The sequence below is a fragment of the Equus przewalskii genome, chromosome X (assembly GCF_037783145.1).
Source record: "Equus przewalskii isolate Varuska chromosome X, EquPr2, whole genome shotgun sequence".
Lineage (NCBI taxonomy): Eukaryota > Metazoa > Chordata > Mammalia > Perissodactyla > Equidae > Equus > Equus przewalskii.
Genome location: NC_091863.1, coordinates 39937701 through 39948434, shown reverse-complemented (window position 1 = coordinate 39948434; position 10734 = coordinate 39937701). Strand labels below are relative to the sequence as shown.

At 53.8% G+C, this 10734-nt stretch overlaps 1 protein-coding gene across 3 annotated transcripts; it reads left to right on the top strand.

Moving 5' to 3' along the window:
- Positions 1 to 142: 142 nt before the first annotated feature.
- Positions 143 to 8230, top strand: KCND1 (potassium voltage-gated channel subfamily D member 1). Of its 3 annotated transcripts, XM_070603539.1 has the most exons (8): positions 212 to 412; positions 1740 to 2981; positions 4692 to 4854; positions 4949 to 5032; positions 5120 to 5218; positions 5490 to 5740; positions 6820 to 6998; positions 8100 to 8230. In XM_070603539.1, exons 2-8 carry the CDS (start codon positions 1861 to 1863, stop codon positions 8210 to 8212), a joined length of 2010 nt encoding a protein of 669 aa, XP_070459640.1. In that variant the 5' UTR covers positions 212 to 412; positions 1740 to 1860; the 3' UTR covers positions 8213 to 8230. The 3 variants fall into 3 exon arrangements, with proteins under 3 accessions (XP_070459639.1, XP_070459641.1, XP_070459640.1); XM_070603538.1 differs by having other exon boundaries at positions 143 to 2981; XM_070603540.1 differs by lacking the exon at positions 8100 to 8230 and having other exon boundaries at positions 143 to 2981; positions 6820 to 7406.
- Positions 8231 to 10734: the final 2504 nt, after the last annotated feature.

The following is a 10734-nucleotide window of genomic DNA, read 5'->3' as shown; positions in this document are numbered from 1 at the left end:
TCGATCGGATCTGCTAAGTGCTGCTGATTCAGACGGGTGGGGGTGGGGACCCCTGGGGGCAGAGTGGGGTAGGAGCTGGGCAGGAAGATGGGGGAGTCCAGGAAGGAGGTGGGGAGAACTGGCAAAGCTCCCTGCCACCCCCATTTTCCAGATGACGCGACTGAGGCCCAACCAGCTTTGTAAGAGGCGGAGTCTCCCCAGGGTCCCTCTCGTGCTGTCCTAGGGGAGGGGGCTCTGGGAGCCACGAGGCCCCTCCCTGCCTCTCTCTCCATCTCCCGGCAAGCTCAGAGGGGCGGGGAGAGAGAGCCAGAGGAGGAGGAGAACTCGGGCAGCTCTGCAGAGGGGGGCAGGAGCTCCGGTGTTTGGTACCCCCAGCCCCACCGCTGTGGCCGCTGCTGCAGCGGGGACACAGGTGAGGACGGCCCTATGGGGAGGGGGAGGGGGCCACTAGCAGCGCTGTCCTTGTCATTCCCTGGTCCAGCCCCCACACCCTAACCCATCCTGGGACAGTCCCCAGGGGTCCTGCTGGACCTTGTCCTTCCAGAGCCTCCTTCCAGGGACCCAGCCCCCTCCCCCTGCCTTGCTGTCTTCTCCTCTCCCAGGCCTGGCTGTGGCTGTTTCTCCTCTTCCTTCTCCTTCTGCTGCCGCTTCTGCCACTGCCACTGCCGCTGCCCGGCACACACCGCCAGCCCCTCGGGGTGTGGTTTCCCCAGACCAGCCCCCCAACGGTGGGACGCAGACTTATCCTGGCCTCCCCCATCAGCCTCCTGCAAGGCCCAGCAGCCCCCACTTCCTAGAGACACACCCAACTCCCTTTCAACATCCCACCCAGCTCTCCAACCCATTTTGGGGGGGACCCCCTCCTCCTGTTACCTTAGTCTTTTTCAGTCCTCTGGGTGCTCTGGGGCTGTGCCCAACTTCCTTCCAGTTGAGCCCCAGCCCCGCGGGATTCCCCAGCCTTTCCTCCCGCCGGAACTCTTGAGAGGGCACACCAGGCTTTCTCAGCCCCCCTAGATACCCCTCGCCCCGAGAGACCTCTCAGCCTCTGAAAAATAACCCAGCCCCATATCTACCCCTTTAGATACCCCACTCCCTTTTCCAGCCCCACTAGGGGGCCCCACCTCTCCTTCCTTCCCCAGAACTCCTGTAGAGTGTAGACACCACCCCCCCAGGCTATTCTTGGCAGCTCTAGGCACTCCCAAGACACCTTTCAGCCTCTTTACAACCTCCTGGCTCTATAGCCACCCCTTACATGCACCGACCCCTTTCCTAGATCCACGAGGGCGCTCCAACCCCCTTATCTTTTCCCCAGAAGTCTTGAGGGTGTAGACAACCCTCTTCACCTTTTTCAGACCCTCTCGAACCCCCTCCAGACACTCAGCCTCTTTCAAACACCTCTGGTCCCATTTCTCCCCTCTGAATGCCCCAATCCTCTCTCCAGCCCCGCTAAGGGGTCCAGTTCCTTCTTCCTTCCCTCAGAACTCTTGAGAGTGTGGACAACTCCCCAGTGTTTCTTGCCTGCCCCTCAGACACCCCCAGACATCTCTCAGGCACATGCTGACCCTTCTAGAATCATCTCAGTGGCTCTAAACACTCCCTCAGATCCTTCTTGGCCCCTCTAGAAGCCCGTTTTCAGTTCCTAAAGACATCCCGCAGGTCCTTCCCAGACCCTCTAAATGCCCCGAAAGCCCCTGCCTGTCTCTCTAGTTCCTCCTCCTGGTTCATCTTGGCCTCTCTAGACATCCCCAGTTTCCTTGTGCGAGTGGCCCAGGGCCTCTCCAAGCTCCCACCATCCTGGAGACAGCCACATTTTCCTAACGGCCAGCCTCCCAAGTCTCCGCGGGCCTGGGGCTCGGCACGATGGCGGCAGGTGTGGCCACGTGGCTGCCTTTCGCGCGTGCTGCCGCGGTGGGCTGGCTGCCCCTGGCCCAGCAGCCCCTGCCCCCGGCGCCGGGGGTGAAGGCATCTCGAGGGGATGAGGTTCTGGTGGTGAACGTGAGCGGACGACGCTTCGAGACATGGAAGAACACGCTGGACCGCTACCCGGACACCTTATTGGGCAGTTCGGAGAAGGAGTTCTTCTATGACGCCGACTCGGGCGAGTACTTCTTCGATCGCGACCCGGACATGTTCCGGCACGTCCTGAACTTCTACCGCACGGGCAGGCTGCACTGCCCGCGGCAGGAGTGCATCCAGGCCTTCGACGAAGAGCTGGCCTTCTACGGCCTGGTGCCGGAGCTCGTGGGCGACTGCTGCCTTGAAGAGTACCGGGACCGCAAGAAGGAGAACGCCGAGCGCCTGGCGGAGGACGAGGAGGCCGAGCAGGCGGGCGATGGCCCGATCCTGCCGGCCGGCAGCTCCCTGCGCCAGCGGCTCTGGCGGGCCTTCGAGAACCCACACACGAGCACCGCGGCCCTCGTTTTCTACTATGTGACCGGCTTTTTCATAGCCGTGTCGGTCATCGCCAACGTGGTCGAGACCATCCCGTGCCGCGGCCCCACGCGGCGGCCCCCGCGGGAGCAGCCGTGCGGCGACCGCTTTCCCCTGGCCTTCTTCTGCATGGACACGGCCTGTGTGCTCATCTTCACAGGCGAGTACCTCCTGCGGCTCTTCGCCGCCCCCAGCCGCTGCCGCTTCCTGCGGAGTGTAATGAGCCTCATCGACGTGGTGGCCATCCTGCCCTACTACATCGGGCTTTTCGTGCCCAAGAACGAGGATGTCTCGGGCGCCTTTGTCACCCTGCGTGTGTTCCGGGTGTTCCGCATCTTCAAGTTCTCCAGGCACTCACAGGGCTTGCGGATTCTGGGCTACACACTCAAGAGCTGTGCCTCGGAGCTGGGCTTTCTCCTCTTTTCCCTTACCATGGCCATCATCATCTTCGCCACTGTCATGTTTTATGCCGAGAAGGGCACAAACAAGACCAACTTTACTAGCATCCCTGCGGCCTTCTGGTATACCATTGTCACCATGACCACACTTGGGTGAGTGCAGACTCTGTGTTGGGAGCTGCCCCATCAGTCAGTTACACTCACCTTTCTGTAAAATTAAGGTTAGAGAAATGATCTCTTTCTATTTGAGCTTCAGTTTGCTCATCTGTAAAAACTGAGGGAGTTGGGCTAATCTCCAAATCCCTCCCAGCTCTGACAATTCCTTGATTTTCCAGGACAAGAGACTTAGGTTCAAGGATTGTCTTAGCTGCACTCTTTCTGTTGACCTTGTATTCTCTAGGCCTGCTTTCTCCTCTGTAAAATGAGAAATGACAATCCCCTCACCAGGTTGAGGGAATTCAATGATATCATGGTTGTGCAAGTTCTCTGAATGTTTCTAGTGCAGGATAAATACGGTACTGGCTTTCTATCACCCCTTTTTCCATCTTGAGGACCCCATTTTTCCCAACCCTCTAGAATCATCTGTTGTGTGAGGTACTACCTCTGTGGCTTCGTGATTCCTTGATGTTCCCCAGAACAAGATCTTTTCAGCATTATTTTTTTATTGCCAATCCTTGAGAGGGACCGGTTGGGATAATAGCATCGAATGGAATCACCAAACTCAGGTTATTCTTAAAGACATTGTCTAGGGCAGATATTGTAATCCTTTTCTAAACTTCCATCATTGGGATTAGGGATACAGTTGCTGCTCAGTATCTGCTGAATGGATGAATTGGGGTTGCTCAGTACCTTAATACAGAGACACAAAAATTGATGAGGTTTCTAAGGGTAGAAATGAATTCTGGTTGGAGATTCAGGGTTGGATCGACAAACAAATACTAAGCCCTGAGAATGAATTGGAACTGGGTATTTTGTTACTTTGTACCCCCTTCAGTCCTCACAACAGCCCTAGGAGAGTGAGTGGCTGCCCGTGTCTCATAGTTGAGGACACCGTCTGAGATGACACATCACAGAACCAGAAGTGGCCAAGTTGGAGAGACTTTTAATTGAGTCAAAATAAAGAAATCAGGAAGAACCACCCTGTGGGGGAGGGGGACACAGCCTGAGCGAAGGCTGAAAACTGCAGAGGCTGCGTTTCCGTGGAGGGGTCTGATTGGTCCTATGGTTAGAACAAAAGTATGCTCTGTGATCTTGAGCAAGTCAGTTATGAACCTCCCTGAGCTTCGGTTTCCCCCTCTGTGAAACAAGTTGGAAAGGTTGGTTCTGCTCTATCTCCATGGGACGGGGAGTGGCATGGAGAAAGGGAAGGGGGAGTTTCAAGGCTCCTCCCTATTTTTTCATGTGAGGACAGTTTCAAGGCTTCCCCTGGGGGATTAAGAAGGGGTCCTACCTAGAGAAGGTAAGACAGATGCATGCAAACCCAACAGAGCACTGCTCTCAGGACTCAGAGCCCCTCAGCTGGCCTGTGGTGGTGGGACTCCCCCTACCAGGAGGTTATATTTACTGCCTGTGACTTCCTCCTTCTCCCTATGCTTGGTATTAATAGATTTCCAGCTGACTCAGATGCCCAGTGTGCAGCTCAGATGGGGGCAGCAGATGGTAGGGGTGAGGGCCCGTTTCCCATTTGACCCCCACTAGTGGCCAGAGAGGTCATTCCTCACATTTTGCAGAGCAAGAAACGGAGGCTCAAAGAGTTTGAGTGCCTGACCAGGTTCGCAGAGTGAGCTGGGTTGGATGGGATGGAGTGGGGGACTGAGAGGTGGGTACTTTTCTTGACCTTGGCCTACCTGCCCCCCACCCCAGCTACGGAGACATGGTGCCTAGCACCATCGCTGGCAAGATTTTCGGGTCCATCTGCTCACTCAGTGGCGTCTTGGTCATTGCTCTGCCTGTGCCAGTCATTGTGTCCAACTTTAGCCGCATCTACCACCAGAACCAGCGTGCTGACAAGCGCCGAGCACAGCAGGTAACAGCACCTTCCACCTGAGTCCCTCCTATTCCCCACAGCCCAGGCCAGTCTACTACGCTTGGGTTTCCTTTATCTCCTCCTCTCTCTGTAGAAGGTGCGCTTGGCAAGAATCCGGTTGGCAAAGAGTGGTACCACCAATGCCTTCCTGCAGTACAAGCAGAACGGGGGCCTTGAGGTGAGTAGGGGCCCGGATTGGGTTGGGGGTGAGCGTTGATGGGAGGAGGAAGGTGCTGACCTCGTCCCTCTGCTCCATCCACTCCAGGACAGTGGCAGTGGGGAGGAACAGGCACTGTGCGTCAGGAACCGTTCTGCTTTCGAGCAGCAACATCACCACTTGCTTCATTGTCTAGAGAAGACGACGGTGAGGCCTAATGAGAGGTGACATGGCAGAATGAAGGGGGTCCCTCTGCTGCCAAGGCAGCTCCCTCCATGGGATGGGAGGCTCACCACTAATTGCAGAAACCACACAGGGCTTCCTGGAAGAGCCCCAATAGAGCTGAGCCTTGAAGGGTGGACAAGGGAAGGGAAGAGAGTGCAACTTCCAGAAAGGAAGAAAGGGCCTAAGCAAAAGCCTAGGGGTAGAGTCAGCTCCTGTATGGTGCCTTGTGACCCTCTCTCCCTTCTGCCCACAGTGCCATGAGTTCACAGACGAGCTAACCTTCAGTGAGACTCTGGGTGCTGTCTCGCTGGGTGGCCGCACCAGCCGCAGCACCTCTGTGTCCTCCCAGCCAGTGGGGCCTGGCAGCCTGCTGTCCTCTTGCTGCCCCCGCAGGGCCAAGCGCCGTGCCATCCGCCTTGCCAACTCCACTGCCTCGGTCAGCCGTGGCAGCATGCAAGAGCTGGACACACTGGCAGGGCTACGGAGGAGCCCTGCCCCTCAGAGGTAAGGACCCCCCACCTGCTGGCTACCCCTGGGGAAGCTCAGAGCTTGGACCAGGGGATACGAGATTTCATGATTCCAGGTCTAGCAAGTCAAGCTTGAACCCAAACTCCAAGCTAGGAGCTTGGGCTTATCTTGCCTGGAAACCCTAGTTCTTCATTCATTCTTTCAACATTTATTGAGCATCTACTATGTGCCAGGCACAGTTTAAGGCATTTTGCAGTTCACTATAGGAGTTTAGTCACTTTAGGCAGTGAATAGAACAGACAGAAATCCCTGACCTTCTGGAACTTAAATTCTAGTGGGATGAGACAGTTAATAAACAAATACTGTACACAGATGATATAGTATGTTAAGTGCCAAGGAGAAAAATAAATCAGGGATGGGGGATAGAGAGTGTAGAACAGGGTGTGATGCAGTTTTAATAGTGTGCTCAGGGAAAGCTTTGCTGAGGTGATGTCTGAGCCAAGACCTGAAGGAGGTGAGGGAGTGAGCCATGTAGATATCTACAAGAGCTTTCCAGGCAGAGCAAACAGCCTATGCAAAGGCCCTGAGGCAGGAATGGGTCTGCATGTTAAGAGACACAGCCGGGAAGCTACTGTGAGTAGAGGAGTGACTGAGGGGGAGAGTGGTAGGAGGTAAAGTCAGAAAGGAACAGGGACCAAATTTTGTATATCTTACTATCAACTATTGTGAGGGTTTTGGCATTGTAAAGAGTAACCATAATAGATAACATTTTTGTGTGTGTGCTCATTATGTTCCAGGCACTATTCTGAGCACTTTGTATCATTTATTATCTCATTTAATCTCTCCAGCTACCCTATGAGGTAGGAAACACTGTGATTCCCATGTTACAGATGAGAGAAAAGAGAATTTGAGAGTGGTTACAGTGGGAGCAGGATTCGACCCCAGGACTATCTGACTCCAGAGCCCTCACTCTGTACCACCATAATGGAGGGGTCAGGGAAAGCATTTAGCACAGTGCCAGGGACTCAGTAGTTGCTCAATAAATGTCATGATTGCCGTGGCAAGTATTAGGATGACTTTTTAAGAAACTTCCATTTTCCCACCCTTATCTACAGCCGCTCAAGCCTCAATGCCAAGCCCCATGACAGCCTTGACCTGAACTGCGAAAGCCGGGACTTCGTGGCTGCCATCATCAGTATCCCTACCCCTCCTGCCAACACCCCGGATGAGAGCCAACCTTCCTCCCCTGGCGGCAGCGGCAGGGCCAGCAGCACCGTCAGGAACTCCAGCCTGGGTACCCCTTGCCTCCTCCCCGAGACCGTCAAGATCTCTTCCCTGTGAGGGGCAGGCCTGGCCATCCAGAGGGCCCTCTTGATTCTTGGGGACTCCTTTCCAAAGCCATATTTTGGAGAGGCAGAGAGGGGCAGGCCTAGGGACCCCTTCTGCCCCCCACTGAGAACTATGCAATGGAGTTTCGTGGAATGGCCTACCTGGTGGGGAAGTAGCCAGGGAATGGGAAACTGCCCCCATCCCAGACAGTTTTCCTGGTGGGGGCCAAAGCGCTGGGCTTCCTCAGGCCCCTGGCCTCCTTGCCTCAGCACAATGGGACTGGCCCCTCTCCTCCAGCTGGCCTCCTGCATGCTCCTCCCCTCGGGCCCTTGGGGTCCCACCTGACATCTGAGCTCTGGCCTAAGAAGGAGAGGTGAGACTTCCTCTTCTCTCTGGCTGGGCTATGGAGGTTTGGAGGTTCAGAGGAGAGAACCCTCATGTCTGATCTGGCCTCTAGGAGAGGTCCCCACCCTCCACCAGGCCCAATAACTCTCAAATTCTGAAGCTTGGAATGCAACCACAGGCTTCATGGGCTGTGCCTCAGCAGTGACCTGCCACCCCCAGACCTTGGCTCAGGGGTCAGGCTGCCTCTCCCAACACACACAGATAGCACAAACATCACCTCCCTTCCCTGGCTGCTGGAAATGGGTTCCCGCAAGCCCGTCCTCTGCTGGGCCCCCAGCCAACTCTAGCAATAGCAGTTGCTGCCGTAACATTATGCACAGCCTCTGCCCAGTTTGCTGCAGCATTTACATCTGCCCTAATCAGAGGGGCACCTCTAACTCCTCCTCCTCTCTTCTCTGGTTTGCTTCCTTCCTGGGTTGGGCTGGAGTCTGGACTGGCTGAGATAAGACCCGGCAGCCAGCAAGAGCAGGGCTGTGTTTGGAGATCGTGGGCTGATTCCATGTTCTCGGGCAGGAGTCCAGCATCAGGGCTGGGGCCCGGGTTGTTCCTGAACTCTGGGAGTTTTAGGAGGCAGGAGGAACTTATTGATCTCCTCCTCCTCCTCCCCCACAATGCCTTTTCACATATTCCTCTCTCTTCTCCCTCTTGGGTCACCTTCCAGAACTCTGTGTCTGCTCTCAGGCTGAAATCTGGCATCATCTCAGGTTCCCTGTTCCCAGCGCTGTCCCTGTGGAGTTGGAGGCTGACAAAGATGTAGTTTCCATCAGTCAATAAAACTGAGAGGAGAGATGAGGATGAGCACCTCCTGGCTCTGTGGGTTTGGGGGCTGGGTTGGACTAGGGGGTTAAAATACTCTGATTTCAATTCCTTTCAACTAGTAGAAGCGCTAGTGTGGGTAAAGGTATGGGAGGTGGATGGTTGGTGACGTGTTCTAGAAGATGGGGATCTAAGAGAAATGAAAGAGGGTGGTTTGAAGAGTTGAATCTACAGCCAGCAAGGCAGGCTAGGAGGTCCAGAGGCATGCTCCTTGAACATCATCTGCTCCAGCTCCCTCACTCACAGATGGGGAAACTGAGACCCAGAGCAGCACACGCTTCATTAGAGTAGACTTAAACCCAGGCTTCCTAACAGCAAACAGCTCTGAACTGAACCCTGATGAAAAGCATCTCAGTTTGGCAAAATGCCCTTCCTTGTGGATGTCTCCTACATTCTCTCTTCTGGGCTACTGGGTACACTAGGCTAGTGTGTGACTGAGCTCTGTGGAGGACTGAGAAGACAGACCTTGGATTCAGGTCGACCTGGGTTCCAATCCCTGGGTGAGAAAATCACTTCTCTTGCCTCAGGTTGCTAATCTGTGAAATAATCATTCATTTATTCACCAAGTATTTATTAACTGCATATCATGTGCTAGCCCTAGGGATACAAAGATGGGCAAAGAAGACATCATCTCTCATCCACAGAGGTGAGCACGGAAGGCAGACAATTAAGCAATTATAATATAGTACAATAGAACTAAGATGGATGGATTATAGAAGCATGTAGATGGCAGGAGAACCTAACCTGGCCGACACACGAAGAATGAGTTGGAGTTAGCCAGGCAAAAGACAAGGATGAAAATGTTTCAGGCAGAAGGAATAGTATGTGCAATGAATGACCTGGCGGTTAGAGAGCAAGCTCAGGGCCTTCGGGGAACTGAAATTAGTTCAGTACAGCTGGGGAGGAGAGTGTGGCTGTGATGAGGGTGAGGATGTAGAGGTAGGCCAGATTAGAAAAGGCATTTGAAGCTATGATACAGATTTGGGACTTCATCCTAAGAATGATGGGGACCTCTGAAGGCTTATGAACGGGAATGTCCTTCTTAGGTTTGTGTTTCAGAAGGATCATTCTGGCTGTGGAGAGTGGATTATAGAGAAACGGTCCCAGAGGGAAGAAGAGCAGTGAGGAGGCTTTTGCAGAAGTCCAGTTGAAAGGTGATGGCGGCTTAGACCAGGTAGTGGCAGTGAGTTGGAGAGTCAAGAGATTTGAGAAAGAGAACTGGCAGGATTTGGGACTGACAGTATGCAAGAGTTGAGAAAGAGGGAGCAGTCAAGGTTGACTTCCAGGTTTCTAGCTTGGGCAAAGGCTGGACGGGGGGTGCTATTCACTGTCAAAGGGAACATCAAAGCTGTTAGTGCACAGTGCCAGGTACATAGTAAGTACTTGGTGAAGGTTAGCTACAATTCTTATTGTAAGTTCAGGTTTAGATATGTAGTGCTAGCCAAATATCCAGTAGGGAGGGGGGATGTATGGGTCAAGTGAGATTGTCATGAGAAGATTCCATGTGATAATGTGCATGGGCATTTGGCACAGTGCCCTGAACACGACAGGCCCAGTAAACGTCAGTCTTCTCTTCTCACTGCCTCATGAGCAGAAAACACCACACAGTAGCCTGTTTATTACTGACATCCTTCAGGGAAGAATTTCAACTAGGGTTGGCATCTGAAGGGAGAAGTTTAGGTGGCACTCAGAAAGGCTTTCTGATGGTCTCTCTGTCAACCTGTTGTATGGCTTCACTCCTAAGACTGGCAGCAAGTCCTCACCTCTCACGACACCTTGGTTCATGAGTTCATCGAACCCCCTAACTACTCCCTGAGATAGTCTGGGTAGGCATTATCAACCCCGTTTTACACATAGAGAAACCCAAATTTGAGACACAACGACTTGCTCGAGGTCATACAGTCGGTAATGGTCCATCGGCGCCTGAAACTGAGGTCCTCCAGACTCCCAAGCCTGAGATCCTTTCTGCTGCACTGTCATGCAGACTAATTTATTGAGCACTTACTACGTGCTAGGTACAGCACCAAGCCCTTTACAAGCATTAATCTCTGATCTTCAAAATGGAATTATCATTGCCATTTTACAGAGAAGTAGAATTTGAGGATGGAGGGTGTTAAATGACTCGCCAAAGATCACTCAGGAGGGTGACAGCTAGGATTAGCCTGTTGCTCTCCAGCCGCTCAGTAGCAGGGATTTTACCAACCTCATTACGAGACGCTGGCTGGTGACAGAGCTGGTTCATAAACCTTTTTGCTCGATCCAGGTAAACTCAGTTTCAGCAAAAAAGGGCTGTGCCGCGCCTGCGCACTAGCTACAGGGGCGGGGAGGTCAACCCGAGGGCGAGAATGCGGTGGTGCCAAAGTAGGCGTGTCTACTTCCCCAACACCCGCTGTCTCCACGGTGCACGTCTGTCCCAAGGTTGGCCTTCCGACTTGAGTGACGGCATCTCTTAGCCAATCATCGCAGAACTCAGCCTGTTG

Excerpts from the sequence above, each read along its gene's own strand:
- KCND1 (XM_070603538.1), top strand. The coding sequence starts at position 1,861 with ATGGCGGCAGGTGTGGCCACGTGGCTGCCTTTCGCGCGTGCTGCCGCG. Across the intron at positions 5,219-5,489 it reads ATTGTCTAGAGAAGACGACG|TGCCATGAGTTCACAGACGA; the intron begins GTGAGGCCTAAT and ends TTCTGCCCACAG. Across the intron at positions 6,999-8,099 it reads CGTCAGGAACTCCAGCCTGG|AACTCTGTGTCTGCTCTCAG; the intron begins GTACCCCTTGCC and ends GTCACCTTCCAG.